The following is a 19013-nucleotide window of genomic DNA, read 5'->3' on the forward strand; positions in this document are numbered from 1 at the left end:
TAGTACATGCGCATTCTCGCAAAAGACAAGATGGCGACCAATATGGCGACCAATATGGCGGGTGTTATGAATGTCTCCGCTGCCGAAAATACAGTTCCTACAGAAGATCCTAACCTAGTAACAGAGGCTCAAGTTGTAAACGAGGAGCAAATAAACCAAGAACAACTGTACATCGACTTTGCAAGCGACACCCCGCCTGTAACCAGTCAGACAGGGGTTCCAGCTGGTGGCGATCAAAGTTCCTCCAATCTTGCAAAGAGAATTGATCCACGGCAAGAATGGATTAATACTGACAAGACAAAACCTTATTTTTGTAAACTATGCGACTACAATATGGACTGTATGGAGGTTGGTGCATTTTTCAACTCAAAATGGAAATGGTTATGTGGCAAACTTTATTAAAGTTATTGCATTTATTTTATTCCAATACACATTTACATAAGCTTAAATTATTATGAAACACATATATTTGACCTGCGGGTGAGAATTTATACATGAAAGATCATTGCACTTATGTGTGCAACTTACACAGTTACAATATGGTCTTTTCATGAATTAAATATCAGTTGCAGTTCAAACACACTTTTACCTAAATTATCACAGTGAACATAATTATGAAATGCAAATATTTGAACTGTGGGAGAGAGTTAATTACATATGCGTGAAAGATAATTGCACTTATGTATCCACCGTACACAGTTACAAAGTGGTCTTTCATGAAAAACAAATCAAATGAGGTCAAAGAAAAATTTACATGAGAAAATAACATGAACTTGAAAAGTGTATGTGTAATGCTTGTATAAACACATGCTTTTGGTTTGGTTAATTTTTCATGATACATCTAATTTTATTTGTATAGCATTTTCAGCATCACTGCATGTGTGCAAGACACATCAAACGAGCCATTGAAGAGTTTAATATCAAGCTTCCAAAGAGACTGGAAGAGAAAGAGGAAAAGAAGCCTCTTCCCCAGTATAACTGTCAGGTAAATAATGTACTGTAAAGACTCGTGTATAAGCCACACTCGTAGATAAACTGCACCCCCAACTTTGAAGCTTGATTTTAAGAAAAAAATAAAAACTTAAAATCTTGAAATCCCAATACCTTTTAAAAAGGATGCTCTTTTGACGATATATTGTCTTTATTGCTAAAGTTCAATGTGGAAAACGATGAAATTTGACTGGAAATGACAAGCACAGCAGGAATAGAGAACGATACAAAACGTTTGTTTAGTAACCACACAAAGAGAGAAGTCTGGGGTCGAGCACGTTCGTCACGTTCGATCGGTAATCTGTCCTGTAAACAACATGAAAAAGTAAGTTCGATTTCTAACCATTTCAGCTGTGTGTTGATAAAAATTTGTTGCTCAATGCGAGTTTAGCAAATAGGCAGCTTTGTGGAGAAATGGAGATCCACGTCAGCTCAAGTTTTACTGCTCAAAAGAGGTGCAAATAAATCCTGACGAACAATTCGTGACTGAGGAATTAACGGCTGCTTAAGGGGCCAGACTTTTTTACCAAAAGCAATGATCGACAACAGCAGGTTTCAATATGTTATATATTATTTAGTCAATGTTTTAACTACTTTTTCTGCCCCCAGCTTAGGCAATTTACACCCCTAAAAAGCAATTGTCTCGTAGATAAGCCGCACCCATGATTTTGAGCCCAAAATTTCAGCAAAAAAGTGCGGCTTATACACGAGTTTTTACGGTACTTGTCTAAATGTCATTTTTGTTACATGTAGGTAACAGGCAAGGCTGTGCTCTAAGGAAATTTTCTGGGAGCCCTTCGGGCTCCCAACCCTGCCAGGTAGGGTGCCCAGCCCTTCAGGTTGGTCGCCCAAACTAATTAATTATTCAATTTATTAATTATTCAATTAATTAATTTATTAATATTATCATGGTTTAATAAGTTAATAACTAATTAACCAATGAATTTAAATCATAAAACCAATTAAGATTTCTTGTTGATTACCTGGATATTTAACAGCACACACTATTAAATATATATTTGTTGCTTCTTGTCAATGAATTCAACTTTGACTTTGTCAGTAACACAACATTACATCAATGTTAATACAGAGAATTTGTAAGAGAAGGTTGTTTTAAAGCCACTATAAGTTTTATTTCCAACGATCACATTATGGTATAAGTAATAACCCTAAACAAGTGACAGGTTAATGCATTACTGCCCTCTTATCTTGCTTAGTCTCTCTTGCAAAAAATAAACACAACATTTCGGATTCATAGAATAATTATTCCACTCAGCAAATATAGCGGCTTTGTGAGTCGAAAAAGTGCGAATTCCTGTATGCTGTCATACGGAAACCCATTGAAAATTTTCGCGCCAAAATGGGAAAATTTCGTCCTTTTCGCAAAAATTCCTTACTTTATCTATTTTCATAAAAAGACGCCAGAGAAGTTAAGGCTTAAACAATTAATTGCAAGCTTTTCTTGTTTCAGCGGTTAATTTGTCGAGAGTTCAAAAAAAATTAAGAACGTCACAAGAATTTAAGAAAGAACATTTAATTAGGTTGAGTTTCTATTCTTTCGACGGTCAGGCTGAGAGAACCACCGTTTGAATGATAATCTATACTAATCCATTCGATTTGATTAAGAAATGGATTGATTTAAACTTGCAGAAATTCATGAAACTGCAAACAATCTTATATTTATTCATTTTTTGCAATTCACCAAAGGTAATAATTTCACACACGGCGGAGTTGTTTGTTACTATTTTTAGCGGCCACTGCATTTTGACAAACTTGTGATACATCCGACGAAAACGTCGTTAAGAATTTTCGTTTGAGATTACCACAACGAGTCTAAAAACAAATAAATTCGATTTAAGCTAAATGATAATTACATTTTTAATATCAAGATTTAGAGTGCAACAAGTTGTCGCTATTCCTATGTATGTAAACATCTGCAGACGAAGCCGAAGAGGCAGAAATTTGCATATACGAAGAATTTCATTTTATGTTAACACCAACGCACTGTACTAACGAAAACTATTAATATACCAAAATAAATAAAAACTAAATCATCTCAAGGAAAAAACTCAAGATTTCAACACATATTTTTTTAATGTTCGTGCATTTTGTCACGTGCAAAGTCAAGCTTGTGTTAAATCATGTGGAACGAACTTGACAGCGCTGGCAAGCGTAAACATTTGACTTTGTAATGTGCGGAAGCCTATTTTCCCACAATTAACATTATCAATCAGCCAAAAACATAATTTTACAATCAATCTCCTGCTATACTACAGTGTGGAACGGCGAACAAGAGGGCCGGGTGCCCGGCCGGGCGAGCAGTTTTATTTTTCGGTCGCCCGAGACCAAATGTTAGTCGCCTGAGGCGACCGGGCACCGCTAGAGCACAGCCTTGCAGGGCTCGCAATTGGGACTCGCCAGTTGCCAATGCGACCAAAATTTCATCCTTGGCGACTTAAAATTTTGGTTCAGTTGCCAATGTGGCCACAACATTTCTCTGTTGTTAAGATGAATTACGCCGATTAAGAAAATAAGTCATAATATTGCTCCAATCCATCCTTTTGCTTTGCCCTAAAAAATTCTCTCCCATTGGAAAGCTTGCATGTTTTGAATTACATGTATTACATAATGCATTACAAACCCTTGAGGATGTAATGTATGCAGGCCTATGGATTGAGTTTCATACTGTATATGAAAAGGGGGATTTACAATGTACCTAATGATGGGGAAAGGCTTCTTAATATGCATGTATCCCTTTAATTTTATTATTATTATTAAACCCTCACTGTGTCAGATCCAGAGTTACTCTAATTAAAGGACGTGCTTGGGGAAGCTCAATTTGGAGGCCTGCATACTCTCCCCTCCCCCTTCTAGATACACAGCTACCTTGATGCTTGTTTATTAATTATTAAACAATCCTTCCACTATTTTAACAGGTGTGCCTAGTAACATGTAACAGTGACACTGCTTGGAATTCGCATCTTATTGGTCAAAAACATAGAAAGGTAAATACTGGTTGACAATTTTTACTCAGAGTTCACTTTCTGAGCAGGTACTAAATAAAATGATTTACAGCATTGTTAAGTGACTCTGAGAGGTACATGTACATAAAACTTGCAGAGCGCTTGCATTACATCTGTTTGCTGTAAACTGTTATTACACAATAGTACTATATTGTGTATGTTGCAGTTTAAAAAAAAAATCTGGTTTGAAATTTTTCAAACCAGTTTGATTTTTATCTTTCATTGTCTATAAATAATTACCAGACTGTATCATAATCTGAAACAAAGGGAATATAAAAATCAAACTGTTTTGAAACATTTAAAACCAAAGGTAAATTTAAATTACAACATACCGTAAAAACCCGCAGATAAGCCGCACCTTTTTTCCAAAAATTTTCGCTCGAGATCGGGGGTGCGGCTTATCTGCGGGAACATTCGGAAAAGGTGCCATAAATTTTCGTGAACTGACACTAATGTATGGAAAATTATGTAAATTAATATAACATAAAATTACAAGACAGTACCGGTCATTGCTTTATTTGCAAGTTTGTGTCGACAATGGCCTATAACTTAAACAGTAATATTGATACTTTACGAGCGAGAAAATACCACGAGTATTCACGAGTAAGATGGCCTATTGTTTCTTTCTCATTTTGCACTTTGATAGAAAATTTGTCGAACTGATTACAAAACTCTCTTCATGCAACGAGTTTATCTCCAATAGATGGCTCCCAAATCTCTTTATTTTGTCGATATGATAGCCACGAAACCCGAACGCCTCCATCGCCATCTTGTTTTGCTTGTTCGTTCTCGCCCTAGTCCCATATTTTGCGTCCGATCAAATACCTGGTTACTAAGCTACGAACGTTCGGCAAACGCAAGTTCTTGTTGTTGTCACACAAAAATCTATGGACAAACTGCGTTGAATGAAGAAATACCTCTCAAAAATGCCAGAAAAAGGTCACCCATAATATGTCAAAGTTAGTTTTCATTATATTAAAGAGCTCAAATTGTGGGTAAGACTGAAGTATTTTCTGTTTCAATGTTCATTTAGTTTACGTTTGACGAAGAAGACTTCCTAAAGACTCAACTTTGGATTTTTGATTCGACTTTGGATTTTCTTTGATTTACTTTCAAAAAACTTTTTTCCAACATTTGAGTTGTTAAACTCAGGGTGCGGCTTATCTGCGGGTGCAGCTTATCCGCGGGTGTTTACGGTAAACAAGTTGTACACAGGGTTTTCAACAGAATTTGAAGGAGGCTGCTGGCTTGAGTACATGTACATGTAGAGTAAATGACTGTTTGAAAGAAACTTTCAGTAAAAAAATAGCTGACTTCTCTTAATGAGGTCAGTACTTATTTAAAGCAGTGTGTACATGTGACTTAGATCACAGTCACAAGAACAGTCATATTTTCAAAAATGGCCTCCCCAGCCAGGTTCACTTTCATGTTGACTAGGTTTAAGTAACTTCTTGCTTTACAAGATAGGGGTGCGCAGAGCATTTTACAGGTTGAAAATGTACATTATCAACAGTAGTCATCCTTGGTGTTTACAGTGAAAACATTTTTATTTTATTTTGGTGATTTATAGGCTCTTGAAAAACAAGGAGCTGAGATAGCGCAACAAAAAGCGCAAAAAAACATGGTTAACTCCACGAGCACTGGATTTGGCAGAGGGGGAAGAGGGGCAGGTGGTCGAGGCGGAGGAGGTGTTGGTCCTATGCGAGGAGGAGGTGGGGGTCCTATGCGAGGAGGAGGTGGGGGTCCTATGCGAGGAGGAGGGTATGGTCCAGGTCACTCGCGCAAGCCTTATGATAAGCCAGTGCATGCTGTACAGCAGCCCAGCCCAAGTGGTCCGATAGGAGCTAAGGACTTTGCTACGTACCCTGAGCCACTCATTGGTAAGTGATAGACAATGTTCATCATTCATTTTGGAGTGCAGGCTTATTTTCCCAAATTACGGCTCGCGATACAACCTATAGTTCAAAGTACAGTGAAACCATGATATAGTGAGTGTTTGTTATAACAGGGTTCTCTTTCCTTTACCATATTTTCCCGTTGTTAACTTACATGTAAGCCAGGGTGGAGAAGATTATTCATTATACCAGGAAGTTTCATTGTAAAGGGGTTCATTATTCGTGTTCCACAGAATACCATCCTGAAGGTATTCTGTAGGAACACTGTGCTGCTATTCATGTTTAAGCTAACCATGTACAACTATCCATCATTTAAAAAAAGAAAGAAAAAACACATTTTCCTGGAAACACTACTGACAGTAAGAAACATGTACAGTAGTCAATAGTCAATTGACAACATGAAAGTCATCGAGATCAAATTACAGGCATGGGTGACATTTAGCCCTTCATCAAGGCCCGTTTACACTGGCGATTTTTGTTGCGCAACTCATTGCAATTTTTGGCGCGCCGAAGTTGCATCAAGTTTCGAAAAGGTTCGAAACTCCTGCGACTCGCGGCAATTTTATTGCCACTAGTTTTCAAGCGTGCAAACTCGCGGCGATTTCATGGCGATTTTATTGCCACAATATCGTGCCGAAGTTGCATGAAGTCGCCGCGATATCACGGCGACGTGATGCAACTTCAGCGCGACAAAAATTGCTTTGAGTTGCGCGACAAAAATCGCCTGTGTAAATGGGCCTTCAGAACAATTTACATTTACTTTATCATTGAAAGGTTAACTCTCAAAACATTTGGCCTGCTTGTTCAAAGAATGGAAAACACTGGATAGAACTCTATCCACTGGATAGTAAATTTCATTTTTGTTAACACTTATCAACTGGAAAGTGGCCGGTTTGTCCCGTGGATAGCAGCCAGATGTTAAGTGCTTCATAACAAAAGTTTGCTTTGTCAGTCATGTTTATTATATTATTATGTGTGGTTCAAGTTGTGCCAGTAACCTCAATTTTTTTAAAATTGGGCCTTTTGGAGTCAAGTACATGCACCATGCAAACCTGTTTATGTTTGCCTAAAACACATGAACATTTAAGGCACTGTTTTATGTGAAGAAAGCAATGCTTAAAGTATGAAACAGCATGGTTCTGTTAAACAAATTGAACAACTACATGGACTAAGACAGCTAAAAGAGCCAATAAGACTGCCTTTAGCCAATCAGAATGTTTAATTTATACCAGTCCAGTGTTTTCAAAGTGTTGGACTGGGTTAAGTTTCTCGTGTAATAAATATTTTTTAAACCAAGCTTGCTTGAGACGTTACTGGTTGTTAGCCGTGGGTCTTTTCTGTATGGAACTTGCTGCTCGAGATCCATACTGTCAAGACCTGCATCAGTACAGCCAATCTTCTGCCAGCAAGGCCCTTGTGTTTGGTCATTAAGATGTGAAATAATATTATATTCAGGCATCTTATTAGCCAACTGGGAGAGTATCAGCCAAATGTCTTGACAGTACGGACTGAGCATAGCGAGGTCTGTACTGTACTGTAAGACAGATGGTCGATAAATATTATCCCAGTACAGTCCAGAGCAAGCTCGTAATTTTATTACAAGGCTGAAAAATAGTGAAGAAATTATTCTACATGACACAAGCGTGGGACAAAGAAAAAAATCTGAGTCCCCGACGGGAATCGAACCCATGGCCTCCCAGAATACCGGTTGGGCGCTCTAACCAACTGAGCTACGTGAGACTCGCTGTGAGCTAGGCCATTTACTAGGTTGATATGTGACGCGTGTCCTGCATACTGCTAGGATGAGCAATGTCGAAATCATCAAATTTGTAGTAAATAATAAAGATGGTAGATTTTAAGCTCGGTGATAAATAGTGAAGAAATTATTCTACATGACACGAGCGTGGGACCAAGAAAAAAATCTGAGTCCCCGACGGGAATCAAACCCATGGCCTCCCAGAATACCGGTTGGGCGCTCTAACCAACTGAGCTACGCGAGACTCGCTGTGAGCTAGGCCATTTACTAGGTTGATATGTGACACGTGTCCTGCATACTGCTAGGATCAGCAATGTCGAAATCATCAAATTTGTAGTAAATAATAAAGATGGTAGATTTTAAGCTCGGTGATAAATAGTGAAGAAATTATTCTACATGACACGAGCGTGGGACAAAGAAAAAAATCTGAGTCCCCGACGGGAATCGAACCCATGGCCTCCCAGAATACCGGTTGGGCGCTCTAACCAACTGAGCTACGTGAGACTCGCTGTGAGCTAGGCCATTTACTAGGTTGATATGTGACACGTGTCCTGCATACTGCTAGGATCAGCAATGTCGAAATCATCAAATTTGTAGTAAATAAATGGCCTAGCTCACAGTATCACGTAGCTCACAGTATCACGTAGCTCAGTTGGTTAGAGCGCCCAACCGGTATTCTGGGAGGCCATGGGTTCGATTCCCGTCGGGGACTCAGATTTTTTTCTTTGTCCCACGCTCATGTCATGTAGAATAATTTCTTCACTATTTATCACCGAGCTTAAAATCTACCATCTTTATTATTTACTACAAATTTGATGATTTCGACATTGCTGATCCTAGCAGTATGCAGGACACGTGTCACATATCAACCTAGTAAATGGCCTAGCTCACAGCGAGTCTCACGTAGCTCAGTTGGTTAGAGCGCCCAACCGGTATTCTGGGAGGCCATGGGTTCGATTCCCGTCGGGGACTCAGATTTTTTTCTTTGTCCCACGCTCGTGTCATGTAGAATAATTTCTTCACTATTTATTACCGAGCTTAAAATCTACCATCTTTATTATTTACTAAGGCTGAAAAAGTTTTTATAGATGTAAGCAGAAAGTGAATAGGATAAAAAGAGCGAGAGTGACCCAGAACCCCCAGGTTTTTTGGTTGAAAAAGAATTTCATGGTGTTAGTTTTAATTACAAACCAATAAAACTAGGTGGTTTTGTTTTTGTTTTTACTTTTGGAACCCATTACAATGTGAGGGATCATTTGGCACAATGCCCAGTCCAATGTTTAGAAAAGATGGGACCAGCAATGGAGCAATCTGATTGGTTTATTTTAATTATTGGCCCTCTGACTAACTTACATGTAGTCGTGTAATAAATGTAATTATTACATATGGCTACAATGGTATGCATGCTCTGATTGGCTGCTGAGTGGGCATTATTTTCCTGTTATGACTGGGCATTATGAAAATTTTTCTTGTCTTGACTTCTTTTTTGAGTTTAAGTAAAAGCTATTACTAATAGTGTGAGAGCGAAAACAACAAAATAATATATTATACCTGGTATCTTTTCAATAACTGAAAGAAAAATATTAGCCTACCGATACTTCTTCAGTATGAGGCAATGAAGAGGGCTACAGAAACAAGGACGAGTTTTACCTCCTGTGTTTTTCCCTTGATTATAGTATTTTTTGGAATAGGTTTTAAGGCCATATTATAAATAACTTATTAACCTTGTCCATTGGGCCATTACAGGGCAAACTCAGACCTCGACCTTGATGTATTTACCTCGCTATCGCTCAGTCAACACATCAATGCCTCGGTCTGAGATACATGTACTCCTGTAATGACCTCAATCTCGGTTAATAAGTAGTATTTATTGACATAAAAACAAATGGAGTGGATACTCTGGATGTCATTTTCAAGTGTGATGTACATCACTAGCTCAGTGCATGGCACTGTACGTCATGTGTCAAATTATAACTGGGTGAAAATATGCAACATTTGTGTGGTCCATTTTCACCTTTTCACAATCTGGCATGTTATGCCGCTTGTTCTGTTACTGTAGGCCTGGAGTATGTCACAGAAATCCAGGTTATAGGACAGAGTCCAAGATACCACTGCGAGCTATGTGACTCCAAATTTGATCACAACTTGAAGTTCCCGCATCTTGTTGGAAGCAAACATCGATTTAATGTCTTGGTGAGTAATGTTCACCTCTGAAATTCAAAATGAAATTCCTTTAGCCCCAATGTATCGATCAACATGAAAGCTCTTCTAAGATGGCGTTTAGTGGTGATGAATAGTGAAGTTCTCCTTACAAAATCATTACACTGTCGAGCAGTCAGGTGATGAGAAAATGTGAGGAAATCATAAACAAGGAGACTTACGCCTTGATATATTTTTAAATTTTCACAACCCACTTTCAACTAAATGTATGACAACCAATCTGGAGAATCACTAAGGGTTATATCTTCATCCATCCTCGGAGACCTAGGGGCAGTTACTGGGAGCAGGGAAAAGTCTCTACGGGCAAGAAAAAAAATCGGCGAAGAAAAGTCAGGAACGAAAATATTATTTTCATTCTTGACTTTTCTTCGCTGATTTTTTTTTTTCTCACCCGTATATACTTTTTCCCGCCCCACTAACTGCCCCTGGGTCTCCAAGGGTGATCTTCATCAAGTTTGGTGTGTCATATTGATAACTTATAGTAGCTCTTTAAACAAAGGCCTACTTAAAGAAATTCATGTTGCATTGGGTGTTGGGGCTAATGGTTTTCTTTGGATCTCAGAGGTATAAAGAATTCTGTCATGGAAATCTGTCATTCAAATTTCAGGGCAGTGATGCGAATGCTATTATTACAAGCATTTTGAGGAGGCTGGCAAATATTAATTTTGATAATTTTTATTAAAGTTGAACAAAGGAAAGAACATTCAATTAACGCAGTGTTCTTTTATATCATGCAAAAAGTCATTTGCAATCATCCTTTAAAAAGATCAAAAGCAACATTGATTTGCTCTTTCTCTTAATAGCTTGTTATTCAGCTGTCTCAATATGCCTTGACCAGTTCCAGAGCTTGGGTTAGGGTACATTAATAAGACAGCTTATGTTTTAGGCTATTGAATTAAACATGAGCTTCAGCTGACTGTTGATAAAACATCTACGTTCCTGTAGATGTTGTTATTCCTTGTGCTTGTCCAGCCTCCTTAAATTGCTAAAAATATGTTGTGTATGAAAAACATGTTCCATGTTTGTCTTGTCACCAAGAGAGAATTTATGTGTACCTTTCTTGGAAAGCTTTTGTTCACCTGTGTCCTGGGTGACGACGTATGTCAGCACCCTTAATGTTAGGCATGCGCAGGTACACTTGATCAAAAGGTTTTCATGTAAGTTATCTCTAGGTGGTGCAACTGTAAGTACTTAACCCAATCATTGTATGAATGATTGTGGACCAGCTTGTATTTAAATGTCAAACTGGATATTTGGTCTTCATCTACATTATATTAACTTTGATAGTCACTGATGGTAAAATGAGAGTAAACCAAACACATTTTAAACCAAACTGATTTTCTGGTGTGGTGCAAGCAGAGATGCGAGCATAAGCAAAGAACCTGTAATTCTATGTACAAGCTAAATGATAAAAGGAATTGCAAGCAGTAGGGATAAAACAAATATTTTTATCCTCTTGTCTACATTAATTTTACATTTCTAAGAGCTTTTATAGACTGGAATTACCATTATGGTAATGTTGTGTTTGTGCTTGCACAATTCAACAAAACCAGGCTCTTAGCATTGTAGGGGAAGGAATAGGAAACAAATTAAAGCTACTAAGTAACAATGTATCTTTTTTCTACCAATCCCTGCCTTGCCTGTGTTTTTTGGCACACTCTCATCCACACCTTGTAGTGACTAACCGGCTATAATACGTGATGATTTGCTGTTTGCTGTGCAATGAGCAAGATGCTTGCAGACTACTTCAATGGACACAATATAGTGTGTTATGTGATACTTCACATTCAGAGCACTGGATTAAAGGCTTGGAGGTCTTGAGTGCAAGTGAATGTGAAGAATCCATATGCACCAAAAATGAGAAATGACATCCCCATGTCATCATTTCTTAAAGAACTGTTGTCAGAAAAAAGAATTGTGTACCTAAGGAGTGTTTATAGGATGACTCTCATGCCATATGAGTTCATCCCAGTTCCCTCTTGTGGATCTGTATTCATTTACATGCATCAAACATCATACCAGAATATGGACCTCGTCATGATTTTCATTCTCATATGAAAACTAACACCAGTGTTACATGAGGAGCCTGAAGGGGTAAAATGGGAAATGGAATTTAGGCACATTTGCACTGGAAAAATGGGATTTGGGTCACTGGGACTGGGAATCACAAACAAATAAACAACAGAACTGGAACTAGGATTTGAAAAATTAGAAAAACATTAGGCTTGAAAATGGGATTTGGGCAAAATTTGGGCAGTGAAATGGGATTCTATACCCCCTTTCAGGACCCCCTTTTATAAATGGTAAACTTACACACGGTGTTCAACAGGTGCCGGTCACCTAGTTTCTTTAGCATTTCACATAATTTAGAACTAGTCAAGTGACAATTTAACTGCTACAGCCTATTTAAATTTTTTTTCCCATTTACTGTACTCTAAACATAACGGAAGCCCCGATTATATATAATTGTGATTGATACAATAAGTATTTTACTCACTTCCTACTACTTGTAGGAGTGGTGATTATCTTTCCAATAACAATAAAACAAATCTGTTATCTCACTAACAGAAAGAAAAGGTCCCAGAAGTTGCTCAGGGTATCCGTGGCGATGTCAAAAAGAGGTCAGAATTGTCAAGCAAGCTGCTTGACGAGGCACGTAAACTTGAAATGATGGTCGGTCGACAGCAGGTGAAGACAAGAATGGAAAAGAGCCCATTCAACCTCATTAACAATCAAGCTGCTGGCCAAGCAATGAAGCCACAAACAGCTAGAGGAGGTCAGTAAAGTATAAAAACACTTCTTTGAGAAAGTGAATCAAACTTGGAAATGAAAAATTGAAACACCCCTTCATTTTTTGTGTGGAGGTGGGTTACCTTAATCTTTTTACACATACTTTTTTGCCTCTTAGCGAAACTACATGTATTACTAGTAGTTTCCAAAGAAACTGTTGTGTTGTGTTCACAGGGAAGTGAAACACTTATCTACATGTGCATTATTATCGACCTGTAGTTAATAATGGTAAAGTGTTGTTTTCCCCTTGCTGTTAGAAAGTACATCAAAGATGCTGAACTCTAAAAGTCCCAAGAGAGTTCAGCAGTATATTGTCAAGCAGGCAAATGAATCATGAGAAAATGTACAAAAATTACCAGTATCTTAACAACTTGGAGGATAATACATGTAGTTATTGTCTTCATGTACCACGTCCACCAATTCTCTGTACTTTCTAAACAGTTTTGTAAGTTATAAAATAGATGCTAATCTAACCATCAACTTGAAGTCAATCAAGGTCGAAACAAATTTTGAAAATATTGCCATCTTCTTACACACCACTGGATGCAATGCCAAGCCGAACCATGTGACCTAGACCCGCCCACACTAGCACCCAGACTCCCAGACGTGTGTGAAAAAAATGTTTTCTGCTTAATTCGTTCCTCAGCAAGGGGGTTAACAACACTTTACCATTATTAACTACAGGTTGATAATAATGCACACACAGTGTTTCACTTCCCTGCGAACACAACACAACAGTTTCTTTGGAAACTACTAGTAATACATGTAGTTTCACTAAGAGGCAAAAAAGTATGTTTAAAAAGATTAAAAAACTTATATCTGTTGTACAAACGTTTTACAATATTAAAGGAGGGCAGCAGTGGCAAAGTCAAAGAGGCAGAGGACAGGGGGGTGCACGTGGTGGACGAGGAGGCTCATACGGTGGGGCCACACAGGGATCAACATATGGTGCAGGTGCTCGGGGAGGCACGTACAACGCTGGAGCACAGGGAGGCACACGTGGCAGAGGAAGACAGCAAACAACCCCTTTCAATCACCAGCAACAGTCAGGGTCCAACCGTGGTGGAAGAGGCAGAGGCAGAGGAAGAGGAGCTGCAGGCAACAGTCAGAATCAATCCTGGGGTCAGAACTACTCTTCTTACAACAGTGCTCAGAACCAGACTTTCTCTGCTGGTTCTTACAGTGGTGGTGATGACAACTCACAATGGCACAGTGGAAGTCAAGGGCAACAGTAAGAAGATTTGTTGGTTTTTGCTTATATATCAAAATTCCATTGAAATAAGCAATGCATCGCATATTTGACCGTCTAATGACATCATAAACCTGTACCTTTGTACATAAAAAATGGCCCCTTGAATTTCTGGCTAAATCGAACATTGTCAAAATAGCTCCAAATTTCGCATGCAGGTTTGTTTTAGCCAGAAATTCAAGAGGCTGTTTTTATGTACGCGCCTTGAATTGTTTTTTAAAAAACACCCAAAGAATTGCAATATTTGAACGCCCCAGCTGTTCTCGCTGACCTGTAAAGCCTACATGTAAAGCCCATGATATAATTATGAGCTCATATACAATGGCCACTAAACCAGTCAAAACTTAGGAGTTGCAATATACATGTACCATGGTTTTTAACTGATAAGATATAGATACCAATATACTTGTACCTTCATAGTATTATTTGTCATCACAGGGATCGTATGCTACCTACAGAGGCATTCAAGCCCAGATCTCCTCCCAGGCAATCACAGTACAGCAATTATCAAGATAACTATTATGACGATTACTATGGTGGCAACCAGCAAACTGCTGGTGATTATAGTGGCTCGAGTTATGAGGTGAATATCATTTTCAGGGTTTTCAAAACAAGCTGGCACCCGCCAGAGTTCCACCGGCTACTTGATTTTATGTCGCCAGTTACTTTGGCCATAGCAATCAGCTTGTGATAAACAAGCTTGGCTTGTCGCAGCTGCCTACTCTTCCAGTTGCTGATGCCTACTTCAAAACATTTTGTTATCCGTGCATTTTAGATATCAGTAGAAAATCAAGGCTTCAATAGTAAATTATAGTACAAGAATAAGTGTTTATGATCGCCAATGTGATGTCATCATCATCAGCCAAAACACTCTGCTTTAACGCTAAGTTTGTTATGCACCATGTGTGACCTGAATCACAGAAAGGCTACAATGTTCCAATATCTGCCAACATGTGAAAAAAGTAAGAACACAACTCTGAAAAACATTTGCTGTCAATCACTTACTGGTTTGAGAAAGGCTTTGAATTTTAACTGAAGTATCTCTAATTGAAGAGATTTGTTTATTTTTGTTGAAAAATGGAGCTGTGTTCCTACCCTAATGTTCCCTTAAAATAACCTTTTTTAATACAGACAGACAGACAGACAGACAGACAGACAGACAGACAGACAGACGTAACAATGTCACTAACCATCCACTGACAGTAGAAGCAAAATGGTTGCTTCACTTTTAAACAATATATTATACAAAAGCCTTTGATTAGACTTTTTTTAATAGTTTGATAATTTTAGTGAAGACTGTTCATGGTTGAAGCCTGCAGGTGCCACTACGAGAGGGTGGTGACTGGACATCTATCTAGCAGTAATGAGCATTTTTCTTTTTTGCTAGTATAACAACCCATATTCCAGTCAAAACACGAATGAACAAAGGTTTCACCCAAATGATCAAATTCCAAGTGCTAGTGGTGGAGGGATGAGTTTTGATAGTGACAGCATGAGCACTGGTGCCAGTAGTGTCGGAGGCGGTGGAGGTGGCGCTGCTGGTGCCGGTGGCAGTGGCGGTGCCGTTAGAGGTGGTGCTGGCGCTGGAGGATCAAGTGTGAGTCTTCTTCAAGGAGCAATTGCAGATTTGGTAAGCAGACTTCATTATGGAAATGAACTTCCTAACTTGCTATATACAGTGTATTGTTATTTAATACCACAAGTGTTTGTCGTCCAATTGTGTAGGATATGCAACTGATGTTTATGGCAAATTTGGACCCCCCTCCCCTGGGATTGTGAAAGTTACCCATTTGGACTTAGCCTCCTATGCAGAAGTCCTTTGCGTGTCGAGCTCAAAGTATACGTACGTCTGCATTGCATGCTAATCTGGTTAATGTTTTTTTTTTTGTAATTTGTTTTTGGCATTCGCCTTTCTTCCTTTTTAATTAAGATTTTTCGTTTATTTGTCCGTATTCCGTCCGTCCCTCCTCCCTCGTTCGTTCGTTCGTTCGTTCGTTCGTTCGTTCATTAGTTCGGTCGATCGGGTGGTTGGTCGTTTGTTCGTTGGATTGTCCGTCGGTCCGTCCGCTCGTTCGTTCATTTCCCTTATTTGTGTAATTTATTGATTGATTGCTGTTTCTTTGTATTGTCTTTTTTAGGGAAAACTTGTGAGTAGTGAAGAGGATGCTTCAATGGCGTTACAAGTGTCTAACGCCTTAACACAGGCTTTACTTCAGTTCCGTATGAACAACTTACCACAAGAGGTGAGAGAACCAGTCAACAAAGGTTGTGTTTTTCTTCCGCTTTTCGTGACTCCTCTGAACATCTAACCACGTTCTTTTTTGTGGAGCATATCACATCATTGGACGTAATTTTAATAAAACTTTTAATTTGTGGGAAAAAAAATACTTGTTAAGGTATACAATAATGAAAACAAAAGAAAAATATACCACAAAGGAACACAGATGGCAAGGTAACAGTATGGTTTAAATTTAATTGTTTAACTACCATGACTGCCAAAAATCACATTTTTAACAAAAATCTTAATTTCCTTTTGCAAAAAGTTGGAAAAACAAACAAAAGAACAAGAAAAGTACTGCTCAGTGTCTTTCATTTAATTAGTCACACTCTAAGATTTCCTTGGGTTGAAGTGCTGTAAATAAATACTATTACAGAACCTTGGATCCGTTGGATTATGGTAAGTGGCGTTTGACCAATCAAGGCTAACCAATGAATGTATGAAGGAATAGCTTTTTTACAAATGTTAATTGAGTTTTTTAATTTTTGAATGAAGAGTCTTGGTGATAACAGTGCAGCAGCCGGTAGTGCTACGTCCATGAAATCTCAAACCTGAATCCACAACCCCTCATGGTAAGTAAAACGTCCCGAGGGTTTACCGACCAAGATAGATTGCTCTATGACCATTTGTTCTAAGTTCATGTGTGGCACGCGTCCTGCATACTGCTAGGATTGGCAAAGTCGAAAGGGTACAGAATAAAGTTTGAAAATTATCAAGTTTGAATGCCTTTACTGAGCTCAGAAACTGCTTGAAAACACGTGTTATAACCGACCTGTGCAAAAAAGTATCTTAACTCTATAGTCTGTTTACTGCTCAAAATGTCAAAACTGGAACTGTTGAGATTGTTAATTTTTTACTTTATTTTATTATTTTTTTTATTTATATTGTGACAAAATCTGCTATTTATCGCGCCTTATTTTTCTTTATTCCTACAGATAAAGAAACAACAAAAAGCTATTAATCCCAGTGGACTACTCAAGATTCGTTTGGGACTATTTTTTACTTTAATGTAAAGAAAGCTTTTAGTTATTGTGAAGACTGTTATTTAAAACTTTTAGATGAAGGAAAATAACGTGTATAGTTTAAGTTTTAAGACCGTTTTCAGCTTCTAGAAGCTACACCAACGGGTGGTTACCTCTTAAAAATAAGACTAATGCTTTATACCTTTCGTTTGTAATTATTACCAGTTAAATGATTATGGAGGAGATAGAGTGCAAGTTCTACCCCTTGTGCGTTCTTCCTGTTTGAATCTGCGCGCTGCAGACCGTTGTCTGCGCCAAAGACTGTTCGAATTTGTGAAAACGTAACGGTTTATGATGCTGTGTCAACTATTCATAGTCTTTTAGCATTATATGAAATAAAATATTGTTGATGGATTTATGGAAACACGAGACTGTGCTGCTACGACGGAAATCTGGTTAAACAAAGTTCCGATACAAATCCTTTTCAGGCAATGACGTCAGTCAATCGTCTAAAGTCAGCATGCGACGGACAGGATAACGTAAAATCTCGGTTATAAGCCCTGGGCTTATGCAAGTTCGTAAAAGGTCTCGTAACGAGCCACGGCAATGTTAATCGAAACGCTTTTAAAAGTCGTAATCCAACAGAGATAGGGGGAAGCTTATAAACGATATGTAGTAGTAGAAACAAAAACACAGCAAGTACACACGAGAAAACGTAGCCATGTTGCAGCGACACGCTGGACAGCGATCCTATCAAGAAAACAAATTTGTGAACTAGTTTGATATTCTAGCAAGGTATCCACGAACTATAAATGTTCGTTCGGTGACCGAAAGCTGTGAAAAAAGCGAAACGCGAAAATGACTTTTGTCGGCGCATTTCCATGGGCAGTGCCGGATTCTATAGTCTTTATACTCCCTATGTTTCCCTTGTGTGCCGTAATGATTCGATTTAGCCCACTCCTTCCAATAAGCGCCCCTATTTCAATAAGCGCCGCCATTCTAATAAGCACCCCCATTCTTATAAGCGCCCCTATCCTAAAAAGCGCCCCTATTGTGAACTGTCCCTACTGAAGTCATTGACGTCAAATAGATAGACTTAGGAACATTAATCGTATTGTACATGTATATATTTACTGCTAAAATGAACAATTCTTTTAAAAGTAATTGAACTTTCAACAATTTGTTACTGTTACAGTTTCTGTCATTGTCAGTTATTTTAATATTTATTCAAGTTTTGTTTTGAACAACTGGTTGTTTCTCAAAAAAAATAAATAAGCGTCCTGTCCCGTATAAGCGCCCTGTCTCAAATAAGCGCCCTCCCTTGAGGTGCCAAAAGTAAATAAGCGCCCTCCCTTAAGGTGCCAAAAGTAAATTAGCACCCCGGGCGCTAAATCGAATCATTACGGTAACTTATATTATTATACATTGGTGTCACCAGCTTGATTTTGATTGGCTATAAGCACGCAGCTAATTCTTGCTTGGTGTTTCTCTTACGTCATACCTACAGACATTAGATTTTACATTTGTAGAAGTGACGTCATACCTACAGACAATAGTTTGTGCGCGCTCTTGTCTTTTTGTGCGTCTTCTCTTTTTGTGGGCGCTCTTGTCTTTACAAGTGCATAATAAAACAATTATTGGATTCGGTTTTCGCATGATAAAAGTCAATGAACGGGCATTACGTTATGTTTTTAAAGATAAGATATCGTCATACGAACAACTGTTGAAACGAATGAGTTCCCAGACACTGCAAAATAGACGAATTCAAGACATGTTGTGTACTATAAATAACTGCCTCAGTAACAAAGCCCCACCTAGCATTAAGAACCTAGTTTCATTAAGAAGTTGTA

At 38.4% G+C, this 19013-nt stretch overlaps 1 protein-coding gene across 1 annotated transcript; it reads left to right on the forward strand.

Moving 5' to 3' along the window:
* Positions 1 to 25: 25 nt before the first annotated feature.
* LOC144659427 (uncharacterized) lies at positions 26 to 17587 on the forward strand. Its single transcript, XM_078519859.1, has 12 exons — positions 26 to 348; positions 860 to 985; positions 3927 to 3995; positions 5584 to 5893; positions 9724 to 9857; positions 12453 to 12660; positions 13524 to 13905; positions 14362 to 14506; positions 15311 to 15553; positions 16062 to 16166; positions 16697 to 16773; positions 17137 to 17587. The coding sequence occupies exons 1-11, from the start codon at positions 31 to 33 to the stop codon at positions 16754 to 16756; spliced, it is 2100 nt and encodes a 699-aa protein (XP_078375985.1). The 5' UTR covers positions 26 to 30; the 3' UTR covers positions 16757 to 16773; positions 17137 to 17587.
* Positions 17588 to 19013: the final 1426 nt, after the last annotated feature.

This window comes from Oculina patagonica, chromosome 7, assembly GCF_052425735.1.
Source record: "Oculina patagonica isolate OP01 chromosome 7, crgOcupat, whole genome shotgun sequence".
Taxonomy (NCBI): Eukaryota; Metazoa; Cnidaria; class Anthozoa; order Scleractinia; family Oculinidae; genus Oculina; species Oculina patagonica.

What these genes read in the sequence shown, in the direction of transcription:
- LOC144659427 (XM_078519859.1), top strand. Translation starts at nt 31, where the DNA reads ATGGCGACCAATATGGCGACCAATATGGCGGGTGTTATGAATGTCTCC. An exon ending in ACAATATGGACTGTATGGAG is followed by an intron (nt 349 to 859) that starts GTTGGTGCATTT and finishes TTATTTGTATAG; the next exon opens with CATTTTCAGCATCACTGCAT. An exon ending in AAGGAGCAATTGCAGATTTG is followed by an intron (nt 15,554 to 16,061) that starts GTAAGCAGACTT and finishes TGTCTTTTTTAG; the next exon opens with GGAAAACTTGTGAGTAGTGA.